This window comes from Labeo rohita, chromosome 2 (assembly GCF_022985175.1).
Source record: "Labeo rohita strain BAU-BD-2019 chromosome 2, IGBB_LRoh.1.0, whole genome shotgun sequence".
In the NCBI taxonomy this organism is placed as follows: domain Eukaryota; kingdom Metazoa; phylum Chordata; class Actinopteri; order Cypriniformes; family Cyprinidae; genus Labeo; species Labeo rohita.
In genome coordinates, this window is record NC_066870.1 from 29,312,536 (window position 1) to 29,338,853 (window position 26,318).

The 26,318-nt window shown below is 36.5% G+C and overlaps 1 protein-coding gene across 1 annotated transcript in view; it reads right to left on the reverse strand.

Moving 5' to 3' along the window:
* The window catches only part of hs6st1a (heparan sulfate 6-O-sulfotransferase 1a), a 170,843-nt gene extending 145,066 nt beyond the window's left edge, over nucleotides 1-25,777 (reverse strand). Inside the window, exon 1 of the mRNA XM_051131222.1 lies at nucleotides 25,008-25,777. Coding sequence (XP_050987179.1) covers nucleotides 25,008-25,528 — 521 coding nt within the window. The 5' untranslated portion in view covers nucleotides 25,529-25,777. The remainder of the gene's footprint in view (nucleotides 1-25,007) is intronic.
* Nucleotides 25,778-26,318: the final 541 nt, after the last annotated feature.

The window sequence follows — 26,318 nt, forward strand, 5'->3', positions numbered from 1 at the left end:
CTTCCTTCAGTTGCAGGACGGTTCATGACATTAAAGTGTAAAACAACTCAGGCTACATTTTAAATGCCTGAACCAAAGCTCCAACAACGTTACTATACATCATAATGCATGCTATGCGTAATGACCTCTCTACCAAAAAAAGAAAACATAAAACACAAGCTGTGAAAACAAACATTCGAGTCTATTACAACACATTACATCCGAAAAGCAAAAACAAGTCAGACAGCACTCCAGCTCCGAATTTTACCGAACGCACTTTCTGCGTTTCAAATGTTCCACGAGACAAGAAATGTGCATTAGCCGTCTCCAGATGATTCAGCAGGCTTGTCAATCAGACGTGGAGTGACTGATGACGACGTGAAAATAAACACGGTGGAGAGAGAGTAAAAGAGAAAGAGGAGCACATCATCTTCGACCCTACGAGTCTGAGGAAGTGCTCTTCGGCGCAGGCCTCGAGTGCACGGCAAAAAACACGTTGTTATAGTAAGCTGTTAAGTGCACTTTAGAGTCTTGGAGCTTGAAAAGCTTGAGTTGCTCTGTCAAAACGCTAAGTGACTGCGAGGGCGGACACGGCGGATCGCTGAGAAACACTTCGCCGTAGTCGTCTCCTTCTGTCAGACACCTTTTCCTCCCTCTCTTGCACTAGCATCTGCTTGTAGCGCAGAACTCGGCTATTAACTGCCAGGACCGCCTTATCCACGGTCGAGAACTTCACACTGCCAGTTCAAACTCACACCACAGAAGACTGACGTCACGTCTTAACCAGGCTTGACGGGATGAAGCAACAAGCTTGCAACTACAGGATTTTTAATTTGTTTAATAATAAATGGAAAAAACAAAGTACGCTACCCTCCAATAGTTTGGAAACACCCCTGGCAAAGTGTGGTTTTGGACCATATCAGCATAAATCCTTATAATTTGGTGCAAATACATTAAAGTAAGTTGACATTATCATTGAAGATCAGCAATAATAATTTTCATTTTGATTACATAATAATGGCAATATATACATGTCAAAGTTAGATATGCCCCTTTGCCAGCTGTGATGCCTGGTTACTAGTTTAAACTTGGCCCAGGTCTTTAAAAGATTTTTGGGTCAGCACACCTTAATAGTTTCAACAACTGATTGCCAATTAAGTTTAGAATACAATGAATTTAGGCCCAGATTATGCAGAGCTGTAATAGCTGCTAATGGTAGATATTTTGATTAATCAGAAATACGATTTTTCTATGTATAAACTGTTTATGGAATAAAATATGTTTTCGTAGTTTGTGTTGTCCCTTATAAGTACAAAATTATTACAAATTAAAAAGGGTTCGTGCCACTATTGTCCAAAACCCCACTTTTCTAGGGTGTTTTCAAACTTTTGGAGGGCAGTGTATGTCTGTGTAAAAGACATATTGAAATAACTTTCTTTTAAAAGAATAAAAAAAATTATAATTTAGCTGCAAGCAGTGATTACCAGGGTTCAAGCGCTTTTAAGCTTTTAAGCACATATGAAAAAAAGACATCATGTAGCAAGCCTGTAACCAACTAAATCAATGATTTAAAAAAGCATTTTTGGCAAATCCAGGTAATTTACCATAGAAATATTATGTTTTTAACATTCAAAACCAGCACGAGCTATGGTCCGATCTCCTTAAAACTTTGCATGCTTGTTTAGAATCATGTGCCACACGTGCTCAAGCAGTTATGTGAAGTTTTAAAGGGGTCATCGGATGCAAACTTCACTTTTACATGTTGTTTGAACATTAATGTGTGTTGGCAGTGTATGTACACATCTACCCTATAATGATAAAAATCCATGCAATGGTTTTTAATTAATCTGTAAAAATAATATTCCCTTTTTCAAATCGAGCCATTCTCAGATGTCACACCGACAGAGGCCACTCCCACGATAGTTGATTGACATGAGCGTTTTACCTCAGATCAGCTGTAACAGTCTGACCTCCATTGTTTCGATGCCAGAGCAGGGATGTAAGTTAGACAAGAATATCTCCAATTAAGCGATTGAGATGTTGTGTTGCTGGATGTAATAATGAACATAGTGGTCATCATTTACTCCCGACATCTGAGCCACTGAAGATGCGGTGGATTACGTTTGTTTGTGAAGGGAATGCGCCTCCCGATCTACATAAATGCGTCTGTTCGCGCAAATCATTCGTGATCCAGCTTCACCTACAGCAGAAGTATATATGAGGGATTTTTTTAATGAATCTCTGCAATCACCTTTCCTAATATCGTGCTAGTTAGCAAGTTTCGCGGCTAAACATGCTAAATGCGGCTAAAGTAAGCAATCTCTCAGAGCAGCAGAGAGAAAAGAGGGGCGGGGCGAGCAGAGCTAATTTGCATTTAAAGGAACAATCCCTCAATGGCGGACATGTTTTCTTGAGATACACAAATGTCCTTACAGACACTTGTGGCACTTTGGACCATGACCGTGCACAGCAAGTTTCATGTTGATAGGAAAAATGGTTGCATAGTTATAGCCATTTTTAAGGCTATACCTCTATGTAAACCTTTTTGTCAACAGTGATAATAAGAAACATAAAATCAGCATATTAGAATGATTTCTGAAGGATCATCTAACACTGAAGACTGGAGTAATGATGGTGAAAATTCCGCTTTGAAATCACTGGAATAAATGACATTTTACAATATATTAAAATAGAAAACAGTTACTTTGAATTTTAATATTTCACAATATTACATTTACATTCAGTCATTTAGTAGACGATTTTATCCAAAATGATTTATAAATTAAGATAATACAAGCTATCAAAACCAACAAAAGAGCAATAATATGTAAGTGCCATGACAAGTTAGTCTAACGCAGTAAACGTAGCAAGGTTTTTTGATATATACAATAGATAAAATGAAAAGACGTGGATTAATAGAATAGAAAAAGAAAAGAGAATGCTAGTGTTAGACAGTCAGTTTTTTTGTTTTAAATAAATAAAAAGAAAACAGGTCAAAAAGATAGGAAAAAGAAAAGAGAATGCTAGTGTTAGATGGTCTTTTTTAATAAATAAAACAGAAAAGTTGAAAGAATAGAAAAAGAATAGCGTATGCTAGCATTAGATGGTCAATTTTTTGTTTTCAAAAAATAAAAAGAAAACAGGTCGAAATAATAGGAAATATAACAGAGAATGTTAGTGCTAGATGATAAAAATAAAAAGTTAAAAGAATAGAAAAAGAATAGAGAATGCTAGTGTTAGATGGTCTTTTTTAATAAATAAAAAAGAAAAGAAGTTGAGAGAATAGAAAAAGAATAGAGAATGCTACTGTTGGAGGGTATTTTTTTAATAATAAATAAAAAGAAAACAAGCAGATAGAACAGAAAAAATAACAGAACGCTAGTACAACAAAGTGTTGATGGAAGAGGTGAGAGAGATGATATTAAGTTTTTTTCCCTATTCTTTTTTTATCAAAGAAATGCAGCCTTTAGTGTAAACATTAGAAACAAAAATAAACAAAATTTAAAATGTTACATTTTAGCATCAAAAGACAAATTATTATGACCTTTAAAAAAATACAGTACAAAAAAATAAATATATATATATAAAATAAAAATACAATAAAATTATAAAATTATAAAATAAAATAGTTGTTTGGTTTCCACAGTGAAATCTCATTTGTCCATAATTATTGGCTAAAATTAAAGATTTACTCATCTCTAGAAGACCAGGGCAACTTTTTTCAGGCTTAAGTGTCTTGCTCAAGATAGACTCACTTCTTGCATTACCACACAACTAGCAAGCCAGCACTGCATACTGTGCTAACAATTCTGATGATGTGTTGTGCACATCCTGACTGGTAAGATCACGAATTGTATAAAAACAAAGTAGATAAACTGCATCTAAACAACCGTGAACAACACTTGCGATTGCATGAATCCGTTGCAAAGGCAGCAGAGAAAGAAACCAACATTCCCTTACATGCCAATGATTAGCATTTTCCCACAATTCAATTAGCACGCTTGTCAAGCAAAGTGGGTGACATCACACGGCCCTGTTTGATTCCAGCAACAGTGTCTAACAAACACACAAACTTCAGTCTGACTGCACACAAATCTCACAGATCCAGGTAAGAGCCTCCCGGTTTCAGCAAGGTGGACATCAGGAGGAGCTTTAAGAGTGTGTAAAAAATGAAAAGTGACCCAGACAACAGGAAACCGCAGGGGTCACTCCCACTCCTGGCAGGCAGACAAATCCTTTCAATACATCACCATACAAACACAGAGTGAAAAAAAATGACATCTCATTGTGTTCCTGCCAAGTACTTGCACTCCTTCACACTTTCATATACTCACTCTTCATTTTCTCCCCCCTCCATCTCCTTCTCTAACATTATGGCTTTCTGTCAGTGGACGTACATTTTTCTCCCACTTCCTCTGCAACCTCCAGCATTTCTCTTCTCTTGCTGATTGCAAATCATGATCTGTAATGGGCTGAGATGCTGACAGAAAGGTCACCTGATTCATGTCACACCAACAGCTGGATTATGACGGAATATTTCCATCCTGCCCCACCTCTCTGTACATTTTTCTCATCGTCCCTCAAGTTTCTCTTTCAATCATTCATTTGCTCTCTCTGCCCTGTATAAAAGGTGACCACACAGGCATCACTTCCTGTGCTCAAGAAAATAACATTTGCTAGTGCAAACTGAGCATATCAGCAAACAAACATACTAACACTAACAGGATAATCTATATTAACTGAGCGCTCACTTGTAAGATTAAATTCTCAGAGTAAAATGTGAAACGCCTTAAAAAATCCAATCTGAAAAGGATCATAAGCTCATGCTTTAAGAGTATTTGCTGTATAAAATGTCACAGTTTAATGTTTGCACATTTACATGGTTACTCAGCACTCCTACAAACCTTTAAACAACAAGTTTTCATTAACCTTTTTTTTTTTTAAATCTCTATTCAGTAACACCATATTACTGCAAGGAACCTTTTAAAGTCACAGACTTTTTTATGACAATAGGACAATAGTCCTTCACATATTATTTTACTTGTCATCCACAGCTCTGTATTTATAGAAATTCTTATCTAACAATCTTCCACAACTGGAAATTTCACAACAGAGTTTGTACTCATAAACACTACGATCTAGCCAACAAAATACTGTATAACTGGACATAACTACAAAAAATAAATAATAAGAACAATAATAAGAACAATAACAATAATAACAACAATAATATAATAATAAACAGAGCAATTCCAATAGGGTCCTCGCACTGCAGTGCTCGGGCCCTAAATAATAATAATAATATTAAAAAAAGCAATTAAAAATATAATAATAATAATAATAATAATAATAATAATTATTATTATTATTATTATTATTGTTATTGTTATTGTTATTATTATTATTATTTTAAATGCTTTTATTGTTTTTATTATTCATCATTATTATTATTATTATTATTATTATTATTATTATCATCATCATTATTATCATCATCATTATTATCATTAGTATATTTTAATTTTAATTGCTTTTATTATTATTATTATTATTATTATTATATAAGATAAATCCTTATCCAGTAATCTTCAACAACTGGACACTTCACAACATAAACACTACGATCTAGCCAACAAAATACTGTATAACTGGACATAACTACAAAAAATAAATAATAAGAACAATAATAAGAACAATAACAATAATAACAACAATAATATAATAATAAACAGAGCAATTCCAATAGGGTCCTCGCACTGCAGTGCTCGGGCCCTAAATAATAATAATAATAATAATATTAAAAAAAGCAATTAAAAATATAATAATAATAATAATAATAATAATAATAATAGTAATAATAATAATAATAATAATAATTATTATTATTATTATTATTATTAATATTTTAAATGCTTTTGTTGTTTTTATTATTAATTATTATTATTATTATTATTATTATTATTATATCAGCAATAATAATAATAATAATAAAAGCAATTAAAAATAAGATATGTATTATTATTATTACTATTATTATTATTATTATTATTATTATCATCATCATTATTATCATTAGTATATTTTATTTTTAATTGCTTTTATTTTATTATTATTATTATTATTATTATTATTATTATTATTATTATTATAGAAGATAAATCCTTATCCAGTAATCTTCAACAACTGGACATTTCACAACAGAGTTTGTACTCATAAACAGCAAGATCTATCCAACAAAATACTGAATTACTGTGCAGAACTAACTAACTAATAAATAAGTAAAAATTAAATTAAATTAAATTAAAATACTATGGAAAACATGGCAGTCTAATTGGGTCATTTAGTGTCAAATTAACTTAATTTCTGAAATTTCCCCAGGTCAAATTTTGGACTTTGTTAATATTTTTTTCTGTTGAAAGACAAACATAAATAGTGATTAAAGCCTAAATATTGAATGTCACAGATGCATATTCCCGGAGTCATCCACTAATTTGGCCTGGAAATTTTTAAAAAGATGGCAGCACCTTTGTTTTATTTTTAAACAGAGATTGGTAGGTCTGTTAGTAAAATCTGTTGACTTGCAATCTTTGTTACATTGTGTGCCAACGGTGACAGTTCAAAAATGGCAGAAAGCACTTCTTGTGTTTTTTGATTCAAGTTTGCATGCCTGTAATCCAAAAAATTTAGCTGGGGACCTCTGCTCGAGTTGACGGAATGACCCAACTGGAAACTAGGTTACAAAAATATAAGAACAAAAACATAAGTGGACTACAAAACTACAAGTGTAAAATATTGCAAATGTAATATGTACAAATCAGCTCGCTTCTTACAATGCATAATAAGAAATAATTAGAATATCTTATGCAGTGAAAGCCCACGCTATCAGAAAGTTGTTCAACACTACTCAAGTGCTGAAACGATGATGTAGAAATCTTAGCTTATATGCAAACACCTGCACAATTCTTGACTTATGACATGTGCCACACTTCTGAATACTTGCATGTAAGAAATGGTTGTTAAATTTCCCCTTAAGAGAAAAGTTGCAGCATGCTAAATCTAGCCCTATAACAGTATGAAGAAAAGAAAGACCATTTTTGTAGGACGAATTTGACCACAACACACACACACACACACACACACACCAAGGGTGAAATATGGTCTGGAACGTGACAGTTTAATGTGTAGTTAATGTTCCGATCTCATCTTTGAAGAGTGAATTCATGCCTGGCCAATAATTGCATGTGATCTTCAGTCATTGCACAGACCTGCTTCTTCCAGAAGCTGCTTTGTGATCTACTAACAAGTCAACAAAGCTCTTGTGAGTCATCCATCATGTTTAAGCACTGATATGGAGTGTATCAACGTCTGCTGAAATGTCAACCCTCAAATAAAGGCTGAGGAGCAGTCAGTGCTCAGCCTATCACTGGAGTCACTTTAAACCCAACAGAGTGAATCACAAGGGCTTTCACCACACAGGACCCCATTTTTATGTTCTTTTTGGGCTCTTCGCCATTTTTATTGACAGGAACAGGAAATTACTGGGGAAAGAGAGAAGGAACGGGACTGGGAAATGTCACATCCCAGATCTGAACAAGTGCTTCCCACATGAGAAGCTTGTCTAGAGCATGTGCACAACTAGTGTTGCTGTTATTAACTAAACTAAAAGTGTTTTCATTCATTTAAATAAAGCTGAAATAATCAATAACTACAGTATAAATTAGCATCCCCTCACATGGCATGGTAAAGTCAGTCAGTCTTATGGGTTGGGAATGACAATCCAAATATTAAAGATGATTAAAGAATCTATTTTTTCGTAAGTCACTCATTCAGAAAAATGAAAAATGCATGTGCAACAGCGCGTACAAATGCAACAGAAATAAAACTACCAAGCTATTCTCTGCTTGTTGCAGACGCAGGGTGAGGTCGTTTTAACCAACAATGACCCCAGTTTTCCATGCAAAAGAATGTAAATCTTCCTCTGGAAAACAGAAGAGATCTGGGAGCTTGTTTTTAAGAGGCCTCACATTAGCAGAGACCCCATCTCCCTCCTGCTGCTCTTTGAGAGACTGAGAGTGAGAGGGGCTTTTGTGGGCTGCCTCCTAGGGCCACTGACACGGGATGACTGACGGTCTGACCGGGCACAGCTGAGAGCGGAAAAAGATTTATGTGCTTCATATGAATGGTTCATTAAATAAACATTCCCAAACATAAAGCTGCTTTGTGTCAATACAGATCTGTAAAGTCACTCAAGTGGGAGTATGGAATCTCTAATGTTCAGGAAACTGACACTTTTTGTGAGCAAATCTATTTAAAATCTAAATAAACAATGGAAACTGAGAGACTTCCCGAAAAGTACTTTGGCAGTTAAAGCAATCTTTAAGTGGTGAATAATACCATGGTACTTTGATATATACCATGATATGGTATGATTACTATTTTTACTACTAGTAAAATGTGGTGCTCCAAAGTGCTTTAAAATAACTAAATAGGTTAAGCTCCAACAACAGCATCTGTAAATGCAAACAAATGCTGTGCAAACAACTGCCATGAAAAATAGAATAGAATAGAATAGATGCAGTGAAGTTTTGACTTGGTCCCTTGGTTTAGAATAGAATAGAATAGAATAGAATAGAATAGAATAGAATAGAATAGAATAGAATAGAATATATGTAGTGAAGTTTTGATTTGGTCCTTTGGTTTAGAATAGAATAGAATGGATGTAGTGAAATTTTGACTTGGTCCTTTGGTTTAGAATAGAATAGAATAGAATAGATGTGGTGACGTTTTTACTTGGTCCCTTGGTTTAGAATAGAATAGAATAGAATAGAATAGAATAGAATAGAATAGAATAGAATAGATGTAGTGAAGTTTTGCTTTGGTCCTTTTTTTGAATAGAATAGAATAGAATAGATATAGTGAAGTTTTGCTTTGGTCCTTTTTTGAATAGAATAGAATAGAATAGAATAGAATAGAATAGATGTAGTAAAATTTTGACTCGATCCTTTGGTATAGAATAGAATAGAATAGAATAGACGCAGTGAAGTTTTGACTTGGTCCCTTAGTTTAGAATAGAATAGAATAGAATAGAATAGAATAGAATAGAATAGAATAGAATAGATGCAGTGAAGTTCTGACGTGGTCCCTTAGTTTAGAATAGAATAGAATAGAGTAGAAGTAGTGAAGTTTTGACTCGGTCCCTTGGAATAGAATAGAAAAGAATACAATACAATACAATATATGTAGTAAAGTTTTGACTTGGTCCCTTGGTTTAGAATAGAATAGAATAGAATAGGTATAATGAAGTTTTGACTTGGTCCCTTGGTTTAGAATAGAATAGAATAGAATACAACTAATTTAATAAAGTTTTGACTTGGTCCCTTGGTTTTGAATAGAATAGAATAGTCCCTTATAATAAAATATAATATACAGAATCAAATTAAAACACAAGCATAATACATATTAAATATTATTACAAAGTGTTAGTTGAAGTGAATTAGAAAAAAAGAAAATTATTGTATTATTATCATCATGACAGAGTCAAAAAAAAAAAAAAGTCCACCATGTTATGTTTCTGTGAAAGTGATGCTGAAATCAACTACTACTTTGAGTGAATGATTTACCAAAGTTTATTTGCTTAGACTTTCCTAGTCAGGCATTGCTAATGTGTAACTGATCGTACAAATTATACATCAGGTGTTATGCAATTTCTCTGTGCAAACAAACACACTGGAATAAAGTGGGAAAAGCTGCACACAAGCTATCTTGGAATTCTCACGGCTGAGTCTGGACTCAAACAGAGCTTAATAACACAGCGGGGGTTTCAGCAGAGGGGGGAGCGTTTCTCCCTCCACCGCCAGAAAAGCATCAAGGCAGAACTCTCTGCAGACCGAGAGGCATGCTGGGTAATTCCCGAGAGGCTTTTGTTGAGCAGCGGTCAGATGAGGTCTATAACAGGTTCCCAGGAGAGGGACACAGAAGAATCGGTGGCCCACAGAGGATGTGGAGACGCAGAGAAGTTTGGGAAAAGTCTCCTGCAGATGAGGTGGGAGAAAAATCAGCACCTCTTCATTCATTTGGATTCCTCCTCCACTCGGGCTCAAACTCCAACCTGTCTCACTCAACTCCAGCAAGTCAAAGAAAGAATCTCGCTTCTCTTTCTCACTCTTCACCCCTCCTCTCTCGCTCTCTCCTCTGCAGAGGCAATAAATCAAGCCTGTGCTCTCTCTTTCTCTCTCTCTCTCTCCCTTTCACTTTAGCAGATAACGCTGCACGGAGCTGCCAGCTCGCTGGAGTTGTCGACAGCATGGCCGTATCAGCAGAAAAACGTATAATACGGGAACATTATGTGCCATAATATGGCCCCCACAAATAAACTTTCCTCCCCAGTTCAGTGCTCTTTAGAGTGGGGTGACACAGGACACTGGGAAGGGGCAGTCGAGAGTCTAAAAGTAATTCTGCCTTGATGAGGTCAGGTAAATTTGAGATTCACAAAGATGAAATGTGATTTTTATCCTATCAGTATTTAACAGGTGTAAACTGTCGATTGTTTTTCTGACTAACTCTTTTTTTTTTTAAAGAAAAAAAAGAATTTTCAGAATTTCCTATATAGTGGACTTCAATGGGAACCAACGGGTTGAAGGTCCAAACACGATCCCAGCTGAGGGATAAGGGTTTTTTTAGTGAAACAATCAGTAATTTTCTTAAAAAAAAAAAAAAACACACAAATGCTCATATTGCACTAGCTCGACTTTACGCATTATGTAGTCATGTTGGAAAGGTCACACGCGGTTAGTTCTTCCTCGGTAGGGTGAAAAACCTTAATTTCTTTGCAACTGAAGAAAAAAAGACATGAGTTTGTTCTGAACAAGAGTTTAAACAGCTATATATAAATATCACATAATCCACAAGTATTGCACAAAACACCCATCCATCAGTTAATATTTTGGGAAAGCGAAAAGCTGCTTGTTTGGACTTTCATTTTTACAGTGATGTAAGGCAAAGCGATGTAAGGCAAAATTTCTCCAAATCTGTTTCTAATGGCAGTGTTTCCCCTACCATTATATTAGGGGCACCCCCCGGCCCCCTTGAAGGTCAAGTTAATTTTATTTTATTTTCGTCGAATAACGACAGAAGTAATTTATATATAACAGGTCTGTGCTTTTTTCTTTTATTAAACTAAATAGCATTATGTTATTTATACGATGGCATGTAATTTCTGTCTCAACGTTTGCGCGTTTACAATTGTCCTCCGTATCGCGCACGGCGGAGTTCCGCCCCGATGCGCGCGCACACACACACCCACCAGCGGACAGAGACCGCGCGTCGGAGAGTATGTCGCAGCAGGCAAAAATATCCGCGTTTTTTAAACGCTCCCAAGGTGGTGACGATGACAGCACGTGTTCTGCTGCGAGCAGCAGCCGGTGTAGCTTTCCTACTCCGAATCAAAGTACAGAAAAGAGCCCAAGTGCTGCATGTCCTGCCCCTGACAAGCAGCAAAAGTCTAGCCACCACAGAACGACAGGTTTTGACCCAGCTTGGCTGTCAGAGGGGAAATACTCCCCCTGGCTGTACAAGACTGATCTTGGTAAGTAAGTAAATACACACATGCATGAATGAACGAATTGATAAATAAATTGCTTAATTAATAGCTAGCTAGTTAGTAAGAAAGATAGAAAGATACACTGCAGTGACAAAAGCTGCACACTTTGTGGATAATTAACATATTAAAATAAATCTGATGTTTAGTGTTTAGTTCAGTGTACAGTTGTTTAGTTATTGTACAGTAATTGTTCAGACATTATAATATATTGGTATACTGCAATTAAAAGAAACATATAAACACTATGAAGTGTTTGTGTGAGTGTTTTGCCGCACCACCCATAACACCACCCCCCCCCCCCACCCCCTCCCAAGGCCATGATCCTAGGGGAAACACTGAATGGGGAAAAACACTTTACTATATCTTGGATGGCCTCAGGATGAGCAAATTTAAATTTTTATTCCTTTAAATTTACAAACATCCAACTTCAATAATTGTAATTCAAACATTGTTTAGAAAATTAATCACATCTGAATAGTGCTTTAAGATTTTTTTTGCATATTTCATTCACAATTTCATTGCACACTAACCAACTAAACCAATGCTACCACTGCACTTTCAAACTACTTTCTACAACCCCTAGATGATGTTTCACGCATTCACTGGATACCAATCCAACACAACTGCAAGGCGCATTTATTATAGATACACCCTTGACCTCTCATAAACATTATCAAAGAGCATCAATAGGTTGATATCGACAGATATCTTTAAAAATTAATCCTCAAATTTCAACACCATTTAACAAAAAAAAATGTGATTTCATCAGCAGCCGGCTCACAAAATGTACGAAAAATTGAAGTTTGAAGCACAAAATCACTAAGATGCACAAGTTGCTGAAAGGTGCACAAGATTTTTTATAAAGTTTCAACAACATCTGTTTACAAGAAGGAGCTTGTTATGCAAATGCTCATTAAAAGAGCGCTTGTTAAGTGGGAGGCACCTGTACTGAAAATTAGTAACCTGTGCTTTTATAAGATAAAATTACATTGCGCCGAGACAAACTTGTGAGCATTAAGGCATTATTAAGAAACTTCTGTTGTTTCGTACTTCATAGTCATTTTCCCACAGCTCTGGTGTTATACATATAGTATGTTGGATAATTAACTTGTACCATACTTGTGAGTTATAGCAGTCCATAGACAGACCTGTGTTCTGCTTTAGCTCTGCTTTAAAAAGAATTACCTTCATTATGTAAAAGATAATGTATGGTCAGCCGGCCATTATCACTAATAAACCCAGACAGGGTGATCAAGATCTCCTGTATCACACTGAAGGGGTTTATAATTCATAATCATGCTCATTACATGGCTACTTATCAAATAAATACATAAATGGACATAAAATATAAATCAGTTTAAATTTTTATTATTGCACTTAAAGTGCCCTTAGAGAATATATGCTGGTATGAAAAATCTGCAGTGGTTGACCAGTCAGAATCAAATATGAGTATTAAAGTCTTTTATTATGCCCTAGTTCATGTAAACTCAGTTTTTGCTTGTAAAACGTTCAACATTGCGGTTTCTTGAACGCCGTCTTGACACGTCATAGACAGGTTTCTGAAGCAGCCTGGGATTTTCAAACGTTTTCACACAGAGATGAATGCTAAAACAGTCTCCTAACATCTGATGGTCTGAAGAAGGAAGTCTTTAAGAATAAGTGAAGACACCTGCTTCTGCTGTGGGTTGGGGGAGGTTGAGAGTCTTTATAATTCCGAAACGGAACTCGCGGCTTTGCAAATTAAAGCTCGGCAGCGAGCCAACTCGCACGGGGAGAGTGGAGGCCCTAATTATGAATTATAAAAATGTTTGCTAATTAGTCATTGCATGGCAATTTGTCCACAGCACGCGGAAATCAATTTGGTGCCATCGCCGAGGGCTTTACCTGGCAGCGCGGCGCACTACGAGACTTCAAAGCCAACGTCCGTCATAATGCCAGAAATGTTTCGGAAAAAGAGTCACACTGGCCAAAACTTGAAGGTAAAGAAAATTAAAACAAGATTCCAAATGTAATGAGAGCGGAAGGCAGAGAATATATTAAGCAAGAGCGTTTTGTAAACAAGGATGTAAGATAACGAAAACTGCATGCATACAAAGCGACAGCAGGAAAGAGAGACCAAGAACAAGCACATGTTCACTCTAGCATTAGCAGCAGAGTTGTTCATCTTCATGTATTCATTTATGCTAAACACAAAGGGCAGGCTGAAGGGTGGTCAAGTCTTTGTTTATTAAAAAGCCATTAGAGACAGAGGAGGCACTGAAGCGCTCATTCATGCAGTGCCGACATTAGGTCCAGCTCAAGGGCACGTTTCTCTTCACGGGCCACAAGATCCATATTATCAGACAGCAGCCGGGCACTTGCAAGTAAGTTGAGAAACTGGTCTGGCTGGGATGTATAACAACAGAGGGGGAAATTGTGTCATGGTCTGGCAGTCAGCAGCTTATAAATAAATAAATAAATAAAAAGTATACCATTTTAATAAAATACATATAATTATTGATTCATTACATATTTATATTAGGGCTGTCAGTTGATTACAATTTTTCTAATGTAATTAATCTACTTCATTACATGATGTTTCGATTAATTAATGTAATTAATCGCAAAATAAATTTGACTGAAAAAAACAAATGAGAAAATGTCAAGTAGACATTACAAACTGTAGCTTTAGAAAGAAAGATTTTATTTGATTTAAAATAGAATTTATTACACGTAAACATTTAGGCTGCAATGGCTATGGAACATAAAAGATGATAACTTGAGAAACACCAGTATTTTATTATTATTATTATTTTTTTTTAAACGATGAAAATCATTGGTAACCAAAACAGCTTTGTTACCAACAGTCTTCAAAATACCTTCTTTCATGCTCCACAAAAGAAAGTTTTGAAACAACACAAGGGTGAGTAAATGATGGCAGAATTTTTTTTTTTTTGGTGAACCATCCCTTTAATGTTTTGACTTTTTTTTCTTCCTTTTTTTAATAAAATGATACTCTAAATAAGAAACTAAATTCAGCAGCAGGTGGCGGTAAATGTCTTTGAGTCACTGACTTCGATTTGATTCGTTCAAATGGCTGATTCATTCAGGAATGAAGTAAATGGCTCTCTTTATGAAAGGACTTTTGAATAATTGGTTCACACAATTCGTTCAAAGCGTGGGTTCATTCAAAAACTAAACAGCGCTGTGTTGCTCAAAGACGTGCAACGATTCTGCTATGGCTTCAAAGGTAATATGTTCTCTGTAAAACTGAGCAAAAACATATAATACAGAGTTTGAAATATAACACAATATCAACTTTTTATTTATTGAACTGTTGTATAAAATCACATTTAAGCTTGTGATTGGGACAAAACCAGCACTCGTTTTATATCACTCTTGCTGCCCGTGTGATATGTGATATACATAAATATGAGACAAAACACATACAGGGACATTTTTTTGAACCAGTATCTTGAATTTTAGGCCATAACTGCATTTGTGGAGTTGCTGCCCTGCATCATATTTGTGACCCTGGACCACAAAACCAGTCTTGAGTCGCTGTAGTATATTTGTAGCAATAGCCAAAAATATACTGTATGGGTCAAAATTATAGATTTTTCTTTTATGCCAAAAATCATTATTTTTGAAATTAGGTAAATGTTTAATGAAGATATTTTGTAAATTTCCTACTGTAAATATATCAAAACTTAATTTTTGATTAGTAATATGCATTGCAAAGAACTTAATTTGGACAACTTTAAAAGCAGTTTTCTTAATATTTTGATTTTTTTGCACCCTCAGAATCCATATACTGAAATCTCGACCAAATATTGTTCTATCCTAACAAACCATATATCAATGGAAAGCTTAATTATTCAGCTTTTAGATGATGTGTAAAGCTCAATTTCGAAAGATTGACACTTATGAGTGGTTTTGTGGTCCGGGGTCACATTTGTCAACAGTCAATTATATGAAATGTAAGATGACGTACTGCGTTAAAATATTTTAATCACGTTATATTTTTTTATAACTAATTAAGCTAACATGTTAAACTGACAGCCTTAATTTATATATCATTTTTTAAGCCCTCATTTTGACCAGGAGAGGATTTTATTTTTTCAAAAATGCTAGTTAATGTTATTGTTGCACTGACTTTGATCACTAAGGATATAACAACTCCCTCCCGCCACTCCCAAAATGCACATTTTTTCCCACCTTCTTACACTTGTGGTGTTCTCGCTTATAAATGTCTTTTTATGCTATATAACCAAGTATTGCATTTACAGTTTTTTAATAAACTTGTTATCTTTCGATCCACTCAGATTTTCTTTTTGAACTGAGTGATCACACTGAGGCCTCACTGATCTAAGATTATGCACATTTGAATATGCTTTTTTCTGATGAGCATAAGCTCAGATCAATAAAACCAACGACCATTTAGCTCCAAAACTGTCAAAAATACAGCATTAGAGACTTTACAGATGTGGCCATTAAGAATGTGCATCAGAGGGAAAGGGATCCCATGACAGTTTTTAAAAAGGCCAGTTATTTTTGATCAGTAGCATCAAATTCGGATAATGATTTTCAGCAAAAATTCACCACATCTTGGTATGACAAATAAATACTATATTCGTACTGTAAGCTATTATTAATGCATTAACAGCATAAAACACAGAGATGTTAATGTGAACAACAGCAGAGGACTTAAGGCCAATGTCATCTTTACACACGTAAGCTTACGTTCATAAAGTACACAAACATTTTGAGCTTCTCCAGGTAAGCACTTTGTTTGCTAGAGCTCAGCGCCCTTGGCTAATTTAGCATGCTGATCCTAAAACACCGGCAGCCCGTCACGACCTTCCCTTGAACTGCCCTAGATCAGCTCACACACACTTACAATCTTTGTTAGTGCTTTGTCTTCACACAGTTGAGATGTCAGATGACAAAAAAAAAAAAAACACACACTCTGAAATGTGAGTGATAGCACCTCTTAGCGCAAGACGTTCTTTGAAAAAAAAAGAAGAAAAAAAACAGCTTATCTAACAGAAACACTATTGAACGCTGTCGAGCAATTACCAAACCTCCACAGACAACAAGCAGAAATGGGCCAAGATAATCAGCAAAGAACGAGGTAAACAAGAAGCTTTTCAGTAGTCAGTGCCAGTGATATGAAAACGGCCTTTCATCCTATAATGGAAATGAAGCGAAAAGGCATTCCTGGCTATGATGCCCTTACAAGGGATGTGCAAAGTTACATATTTTCAGTGCCTGACTGACTAGGCAATTTGATCTTAAGGAATCCTAGTATAATCAGGCTGGTTTCAAGTTCACCGGTCACGAATTAGACATCTATTAGTGGGTATTTACATGAATTGTACAAAAATAGCTAGGCGAGGGCACTGATGTGGAACAGAATGCATCCTGTGACATGTTGTTAAAGCGATAGTTCCTTCAAAAATTAAAATTCTGTCATTAATTACTCACCCATGAGTTGTTCCAAACCCGTAAAACCTTTGTGCTTCTTCGGAACACAAATCAAAATATTTTTTATGAAATCTAAGAGCTTTCTGACCCTGCATAGACAGCAACGCAGCTACCACATTCAAGATCCAGAAAGATAGTAAGCACATGGTTAAAATAGTCCATGTGACATCAGCGGTTTAACCGTAATGTTATGAGGCTATGAGAATACTTTTAATGCACAAAGAAAACAAAAATAATGACTTTATTCAACAATTTCTTTGGACTATTTTAACAATGTCCTTACTACCTTTCTGGGCTTTGAACATGATAGCTGTGTTGCTGTTTATGCAGGGTCAGGAAGATATCAGATTTCATTAAAAATATCTTAATTTGTGTTCCCGAAGATGAACAAAGGTCTTTTTCTTCATTTTTGGTTGAACTACCCCCTTAACAACACAAAACAAGTTAATGTGAACAGGACTTACAGCCACTGGCATCTTTACACGTGAGATTACGCTAAACTTGGATTATTTTTTGACATGACGTCATCTTAAAAAACGCAAAACATTTCAGAAGGCTCACAAAATCATATGATATGACATCCCAAAGACATCTACATATGTACGAAAATAATTAAAATAATTAAAAAAATAAATATTTTTTTTTTAAATAATTAAAAAAAAAAGATTTTTAAATTAAAAAAAAAATAATAAATTTATGGCACACACTTAAACTGCATTTTTATTTCAGCTAAAAATATATTTTTAAAAAATTATCCAGTAGTCAACTTCACAAGGACAATTACTCAACCATTGTGTCCCAACCCCTAGACCTAGAATATCTAATTATGAATACAATCTTACAGATGAATTATTCATAACACAACTGAAGTAAAAATGCAGAAAGAAAACAAACATAGAAATCAAATGTTCTTAGAGTCACTCGTCCGAAAGCACGGGTCTCTTGATTTCGCGGTGGGCGGGCACCGATTCCGCATTACCACATAACGGGCTTTGAGCAGCCTGTATTTAATCCACACTGATCTGATGGGATTAACACATCGAGGTCAGGCTGCTGCTATCAGGCCTGCCTCCAAGCTCTTTTTCTTACCGGCCCAGGAAAAACTGGCCTGTCAGAACCTCCGCTTTCTGCTCCAAGCAGATCTGGAGACCGCCAAGCCATCTGGCTCACGCTCCCAGAGCCAGAACCCGGGTTCACACGGAAAGCTTGGAGGATTTTATAAGCTCTGAGCTACTGACCTCCAAACCACAAAGATCACACAACCGCTAACCACATCAGACTATAACTCGTGGACCGGCAAACCAACACACACGCATTCTTAAGCAAAGAGCTAGACCTATAACAGTCACAGTTTGGCTCTTTAGTCCTTGCTGCCAAAAAAGAACAACATTCAAGAACTGGCTGTTCTGAAGAACATCTTCATCCAATATCAAGTACTACTTGAGAGGTGACGGTGCTTTGTGTTCCACGCATTTGTCTCACCAGATCATCTACTGTGCCATATTAACCACCGGAACTCTAAAGTACTTAAAAATATGGAGCTGACTGAACCTCACATGATTTACATGCCCTAGTTTTCTTTTTGTATAAACCTTAAATGTTGCAATCTGAAACGCATATTCATTTACAAAGTCGTCTGAATCAGGAGAGCAAAAAACAAGCACCGTTCACAAGTGAAAACAGTTTAGTTATAGTGACATCAAGCAAAAATCTACAGTGATCTACTTTGAAGGCATGAGGTTTAAAATTTGCACTAATCAGAATCATTAGAACAGCTATAAAAATTTTGCTTGAAAAGCATTTGACCTAGCAAAGGTCTAAATAACATGGGCTAAACAGAATTTCATTGCTCCATGACACCATGATTGGAGACTGTGGGGTGTCCTGTACACCAAATATTGTTATTCATAATACAGAAGGCAGTTGTCCATTAGTAGGCCCTGCCATTTTAGAAATTACAGTAAATCTTCCATGAAAATACATTCCCCCTAATGTTCTAGTCACGCTTGGGGTATACTGTACGGCCCATATCCATAAAGCCACAGTGTGGAAAATTATCTTGCCTGTTTGATTAGACACTGACACCGCTGAAGAAACAGGAAGAGATGGAGCGAGAGAGAGAAAGAGAGAGAGAGGCTGAAGAAATGAGCGTGGATATATATATATGAAATTAAAAGAAAAGACTGACAGCAGTACTGCAGGATTTTCTGTGCCAGTTTATTGGACTGGGACTCAAAATCTGCTGCAATATCTTTAAATAGACAGGACATGGGAAAAAGTGACAGTAGGTGCACACACGGCCCAGAATCCGCTCTCATCACTCACACACATGCACACAAACACACACACACACGGGCACTTTCCCAGGATAATACATATTTATAGACACACATACTGTATAGTGAGGTCCACAAGTCAGAGGCCACTAACGAAAATGGTTCTAATTTAATATGTTTAATTAATGCCAACATGACAGATTAAATAAAAATCTCAAGTGAAACATTAGGAAAAGGTAAATAAATGATGACTTAATTTTTCTTTTGAATATCATATTCAATTAATCTCACAACATCTGTTTTAAATTGTGCTAGAATATTTACTTTTTCTCAATTGGATTTTCACAGTGCTCTAATTTTTCTTCATATTCATTTGTTTCGATCTATTTTGTCTGTTTTAATAACTACATAGACGTCAGATTTTTCTCTCTCCATGATCTCCAATGCAAGCTCACAGGGGCCTAATATGATAATTTGCAAATTACACTTTGCAGCTCACAACTGCATGCCAATGTAACGTACAATTTCATTTTCCCCCAAAATAATCACAATAAATGTCTAGTATAACAGGAACATGACGACGCAGTCTGGTACCCCATCGGCACCTTGTCATTTCAAGTTAATTGTGTCTGCTTGATCACTGCGCCAGGCCTCCTAACCAGGCAGACCCCCAGCTGGGATTCTATCTTCATCTATGATGGCTAGAAATGAGAAATCACGGCAAATAGATTACTTAAAGAGACAATTCAACCATAAAGAGAATTCTGCTATGAAAGTGACAGAACAGCTACATTTCAGTCATTTCCTCACTTGTAGTATTGGTATAAAAGTAGCACAAGTGTCAAACAGAAAACTTCCATGGTTGTTTTGGAGCCTGACAGCCAGTTTTCACCTTTTTATACAACTTTGTTACACAAAACAGTCAAACTGCTGTGTTTGAAAAACAAAAAATAGTCATTTTTTTGGAAAGAAAAAAAAAAAAACAAAACATTTTTAAGTAAGAATAAGCAGTAAATTGGCTATTTTATTTATTTATTAATTTATTTATTGGTTAAAAACCCAAACAATTTGATTATACAGTTAAATGTAGTCTTTACCAAATCTCAAACTTCCATACTGTGCATTATAATGTTGCCTTATGATCCATAAATTTACTTTTGGCATTTAAACTGTTTTTTTTTTTAAATCATGTTTTAACAATTTCAGTGATCCATAAACTTACTTGTAGCACTTAAAACGTTTGAATTTTTCTTTAATTCTTTAGTTTTCTTTAATTTTAATTAGACAAAATGTGACCCTGGACCACAAAACCAGTCTTAAGTAGCATGGGTATATCTTTAGCAATAGCCAAAAATACATTGTATGGGTCAAAATAATCAATTTTTCTTTTATGACAAAAATCATTAGGATATTAAGTAAAGATCATGTTCCATGGAGATATTTTGTACGTTTTTTTTTTACTGTAAATATATCAAAACCTAATTTTTGATTAGTAATATGCATTGCTAAGAGCTTCAATCACAACTTTAAACTTTTTTTTTTTTGCACCCTCAGATTCCAGATTTTCAAATAGTTGTATCTCAGCCAAATATTGTCCATTCTATCCATACATCAATGGAAAGATGATTTTTCAGCTTGCAGATGATGTATAAATCTCAATTTCAAAAAAAATTGCAAGGAGATGATAAATTTTCTTTAAGGGGTGTCAAACAGACAGCAACCCCCTTTCTACTTTTCTTACGGAGCATATCTGCCAAAGACCAGACGCAGACCCATCATTAAACAGATTACATACTGTCTACAACAGCAGTGCCAAAGACTGGCAGTCCGCGGTTGGGGGTGGGTGGGTGTTTAAAACACAACCGCTGGTGGCTGATTGCACACGCACTCGCTGTTGGAAACTTTCTCACACCTCACACCCACACGAGACGTCACTCTCTCTCCTCTGGTCTCCATTCACTGGTCTATCAGAAACCCCTGCACTTCATGCCTGAGAGCAACACGCACCACTCGCCAGATGGCTTCCTGACTGAAACCGGTGCCTCAATGAGAATGTGGTGATACACATCTCGTTAAGCAATTAAAATGCCCCCATCGCTCTCACGTCGGCCAGTTCCCCGGGGGAGCAGCACGGCGTGAATGCGATTTGGAATATATGACTCTAGAAATCCCAACAATCCGAATAAGACCTACGTGTAATTAAAAGCTTGTCCTTCGCCTAGTTAATGGCCACGAAGAGGAGAGCGAGCGAAGCTTCCAAAGTCTCAGGAGCCGAGAGAGATTTAAATGTAAACAAGCCCGTTAAACATGTCTAACAAGCATGCAGATTGGCACAGCTGTCAGATGGCTTCCTGCCTGTTGGTGGGAATGGCGTTGGCTTGCGTGAACTGAAACTCACTGGACTGACAACAGGTGTTAAACCCTGTGCTGTGGCCGCCCAACATGCTCCTAATTTCATGAATAAGCAGTTAAGACTGAAGAGGGGTGAGGCTGAAGTACACATCTCAGAATATTTCAGGGAAAAAAGCAATGGTTGACCAATATGGATTTTTCAATGGCTAATACCTTAGAGAGCAGGGTGGCTGGTGGTCATTATAAAGCTGATTTATATGATAATACACTATTTAAAGAGATGAAATGAAAATTCTGACGTTAATTACTCACCCTCATGCCGTTCCAAACCCAAAAGACCTTTGTTCATCTTCAAAACACAAATTTAGAAGAGAAGAAATAGTTGAATGAAGTTGTTATTTTTGTTTTCTTTGTGCACAAAAAATATTCTTGTAACTTCATAAAAATTAGGTTGAACCACTGATGTCATATGGACTGTTTTAATGATGTCCTTACTACCCTTCTGGGCCTTAAACATGGTAGTTGCGTTGCGGTCTTTGCAGGGTCAGAAAGCACTCGGATTTCCTAAAAAATATCTTGATTTGTGTTCTGAAGATGACATTAAGGTTAGAAATTAATGGGTGCTCCTGCACTGTCCCTTTAATTTAAAGGCAGTAAAAGCATTCTGGACTGACACTTCAGGCAAACAGGAAAAACTGATAGGCCAATCCAATTAAAATATAATAATAATAATTCCCAAATATGGTATATAGTCCCACATATAGCGACCCCGGCTATGCATTGGTCTACCATTAAAAAAAGCATTTCACTGCCATTCTAAATGTGACAAGTAAACTTTTAAATTAATTGTCAACATCATGACAACACCTACAATAATTAGGGCTCCAGACTGCAAGTTAAATGACAGCAGATGCAACCAATCAACGAAGTGTGATTCACAAACAAATGACCCTCATAAACTGTTCTTTTTTAATTACTGACAAAACTACTCACAAATGTAAATTAAATTCCACATACTTGCTAATCTTTTAACAATAACAAAGCACAAAATTACCATTAAAATGAATGCACGTCCCTATGTAACGTTCAGTCACTGGAACAGAACTGTTATTATGTACAACCATCTATAACGAGCAATCTGGTAATTTGGCAACAATTTTTATTATTTATTGTATTAATTGTAGGCCACACATGTGAGAATAAAATATGACAGATCCCATTAATATTTGGTTGTATTAAGAAAACAACCCTAGCAGGACAAACAGCCAGCAATCCTCAGCAGCTCAAAATCTTCACAAGAGATTTCACGGGTCATAAACAGCGCCGCTTTTCTCAGCCTCCTTTGCGACCACCTTCACAGCTCAACTGCCTTATTTAAAAATTTTATTCATCCTTTTAATTTTCCTAAGCACCAAATTCTGATCTTTTTTTACCAATCAAAAAACTCCCTTTTTAATTTAGTTTTACAGCTTCAAGAAATAGCAATGAACAAAGTTTCAATTCACCCTACACAGGCCCTTTGAAATCACTGTAACTAATGTAAAAAGAGCACTTAGATCTGTGCAACAAAGCAGCATATCAAATCCAAATTATCTACGCACAGTATTTTCCATCTAATTATCGGAATAATGCAGATATTAAAAATGCACAATGACAAAACTCCCCTCACCTCTTTTACCACTGACCCTGTGCTAATTTCACAGACAAAACGAACATGTACACGTGATGAATTGGGGGAGAATAGCACTGGTGTGGTCTGTCTGCCTTTATCACAGAAGAGATTAATCAAGGAGAGGAATGTGCATCCATATCAGTGCTGCATTCCTAAGGTCGCCAAAAGCAACAAGAGTAATGGCATCGCTGTGATGCGAGGGATGTGTTACACTCAAGGGGATGTTGGATCTAGTGTTCTTTTAGGAAGAGGGAAGAGTCGGGCCGGTGATTATTTGCTAAATCTGATCTGATGTATTTGACTTTGCAGAGCTTAGATAATTTAATCCACAAAATCCTATTAAAAACTAAAACAGTCTACGTACTTGCTTCTGAGATGGATTTCACATCTATGCAAAAGTAAGCGAAAAACACTTCACAAACTGCAATGCCAACTAGCTGTGGGTCTAAATGCTTATGAGACCATCATATATCCATTTGGGAAAGTATTCTTAGCCAAAATACAACAAGATGACACTAACCAGTGGCTGGTTATTCTAGACATGACTCCTATGGAGCGTCCTGATGTGGTGAGTCCTGTAACCACTATCCTGGCATCCAGTGCACACTACGGTGTTTACAAGGGGCTGTTTTACAACACAGTAATTTTCCACCTCCATCACTGGAGAAAGCACAAACATGCAGAACATCTAACACAGCGAGTTCTGTTTCCACCTGAAACAGTAGGATAAACACCTTGAGAGCTTTACCTTACAAAACTTTAACATGGTAAACATAGCTTTGTCCAAAATGAATTGAGCCAAGAGGGTACTAAAAACGAAATGCTCTTACAGTTTGAATGAAGTTAGATAAAGTTACTGAATGTTTACATTTAGTAAAACACTATGGTATACTATGGTTACCGTGTTAATTTTTAAAGACTGCCATCCAGCAATCACTGAAATGCAACTAAACTCAACATTATTGGGCTTTTCACACTTGAAATCGTTAACCCCGTGTCATTGCTAACCCCAAGTAAACTTCATGTTTCATACCGTTCATACTTTACCCTGAGTGGTCAGGTGTCCGATATCTCAAACTGTACATTTATAAACTTTGGTTTAACGCTCTTATTTGCGTATGTATGATGTCAACACTGGTTTGAGGGGGGGAAACAGCACCCGACCTGTTTTAAAAACCGCTTATCCACCGTTCAAATGTCACCATGTAGATCCACTTGTGTTAAAGTCTGCTCAAACATATAATACTTTGTCCGTATACGCGCCAGATACGCGTTTACAGCTTAAACAGCGTGTGAAAGTTTACGCAACATGCGTACGTACGTGCGTGAATATTTAATGAGGTAAGCACTATAGGAGAACACGCTGTTTACATTGTAGCATCTCATTGCAGGGTTAACCTAGGGTTCAAAGCAGTGCTAACCTTTTTACAAACGTAAAACGCTGCTTAACCAAAGGTTAAAATTGACCTTAGTATGAAAAGCTCACTTATTACACTGTATAGTCTTCAATAGTCAAGTGGTTAAAGTTCTTCTACACACCGGCTGTGCCTCAAATGCCTTGAGATTTGTGGCTGCACACGCCTATGATGCCCCAACATTTTTGGTAGAGAACTCAGTGGGTTTTGAAACAGCCAACACTTGAGACAAAATATACAAGCATCACCTTTGGTTTTTCATCCTGTTCTCCTTTTTGTTCAAAACCCCCGGTACGCAGTTGGTGAGTTCGGTCCAGTCCGCGTGTAAGCCACAACTCCAACCGGTGGAGAAGCGAGAGAAGAGCCAGGTCTCTTTCCTATTGGGTCGGTAACAGGTACACTTCTTCTGTCCCGGTCTACAGTCGCACGGAACCTCCAGCCTGACATTCTGGACCAGGTGCCTCCCAAACGTGGTGCCGCCGGTCTTCTGGATGTGGAGGAAAACGATCACATCATCCCCTTTGATTTCAAAATCCACAGTCCGCTCCAGATCCCTGATGGGGAAATAGTATTTCTTCACGTAATGTGGATCAGGAGTCGGGAAGAGATCCGCATCGTCTTCCAGCATGTACCCGTGCGGAGAGCCGAAGTTCATCATCCCCGGAGCCACGTACTGATACAAAATCAGCATGAACAGAACCGAGCCGACAACGATGAACAGAAATTTACTGCTCCTCTCAACCATGTTCCTTCCAGTGAGGAGGTTCATGTGTTACCATTTCCCGGTTGACTGTTTTTTAGGGTGTCTCCATATAAACACACGGCAGTCAGAGCATCGCGTGCGGAAAGTCAATCGTCATACACATTGGATCAGAATGAAAACGGCCGGACTCATTGCATCAGAAGTCTTGCGGTATACGATCCAGAACGGCGCGATCTCCCTCCTTCCACCACTGTATGACACAGTGTGTTTAAAGTCCTCGACACATCGCTGTGAAGCTCCTCCAGCAGCGTGCACAGCGACACCCACTTTCCCAACACGCGCGCGCTCCACTCTCTCAAACACAAACGAGCACAATATTTCGTTTCTAGTGAACGCCCGCAACTCCTTTGCATTATGATATATTTGTGACCCTTGACCACAAAACCAGTCATAAGGGTCCATTTGCCGAAATTAAGATTTATATATCATATGAAAGCTGAATAACTGAGCTTTCCATTGACATATGATTTGTTAGGATATGACAATATTTGGTCGAGATATAACTATTTGGAATCTGAGGGTGGAAAAAAATAAAAACATTGGGAAAATCGCCTTTAAAGTTGTCCAAATGAAGTTCTTAGCAATGCATATCAGTTATGAAAAATTAAGTTTTGATATATTTACATTTGGAAATTTACAAAATATCTAAATGGAACATGATCTTTACTTAATATCCTAATGATTTTTGGCATAAAAGAAAAATCGATAATTTTGACCCATACAATGTTTTTTTTTTTTTTTTTTTTTTTTTGGATATTGCTACAGTATACCTGTGCTACTTAAGATTGATTTTGTG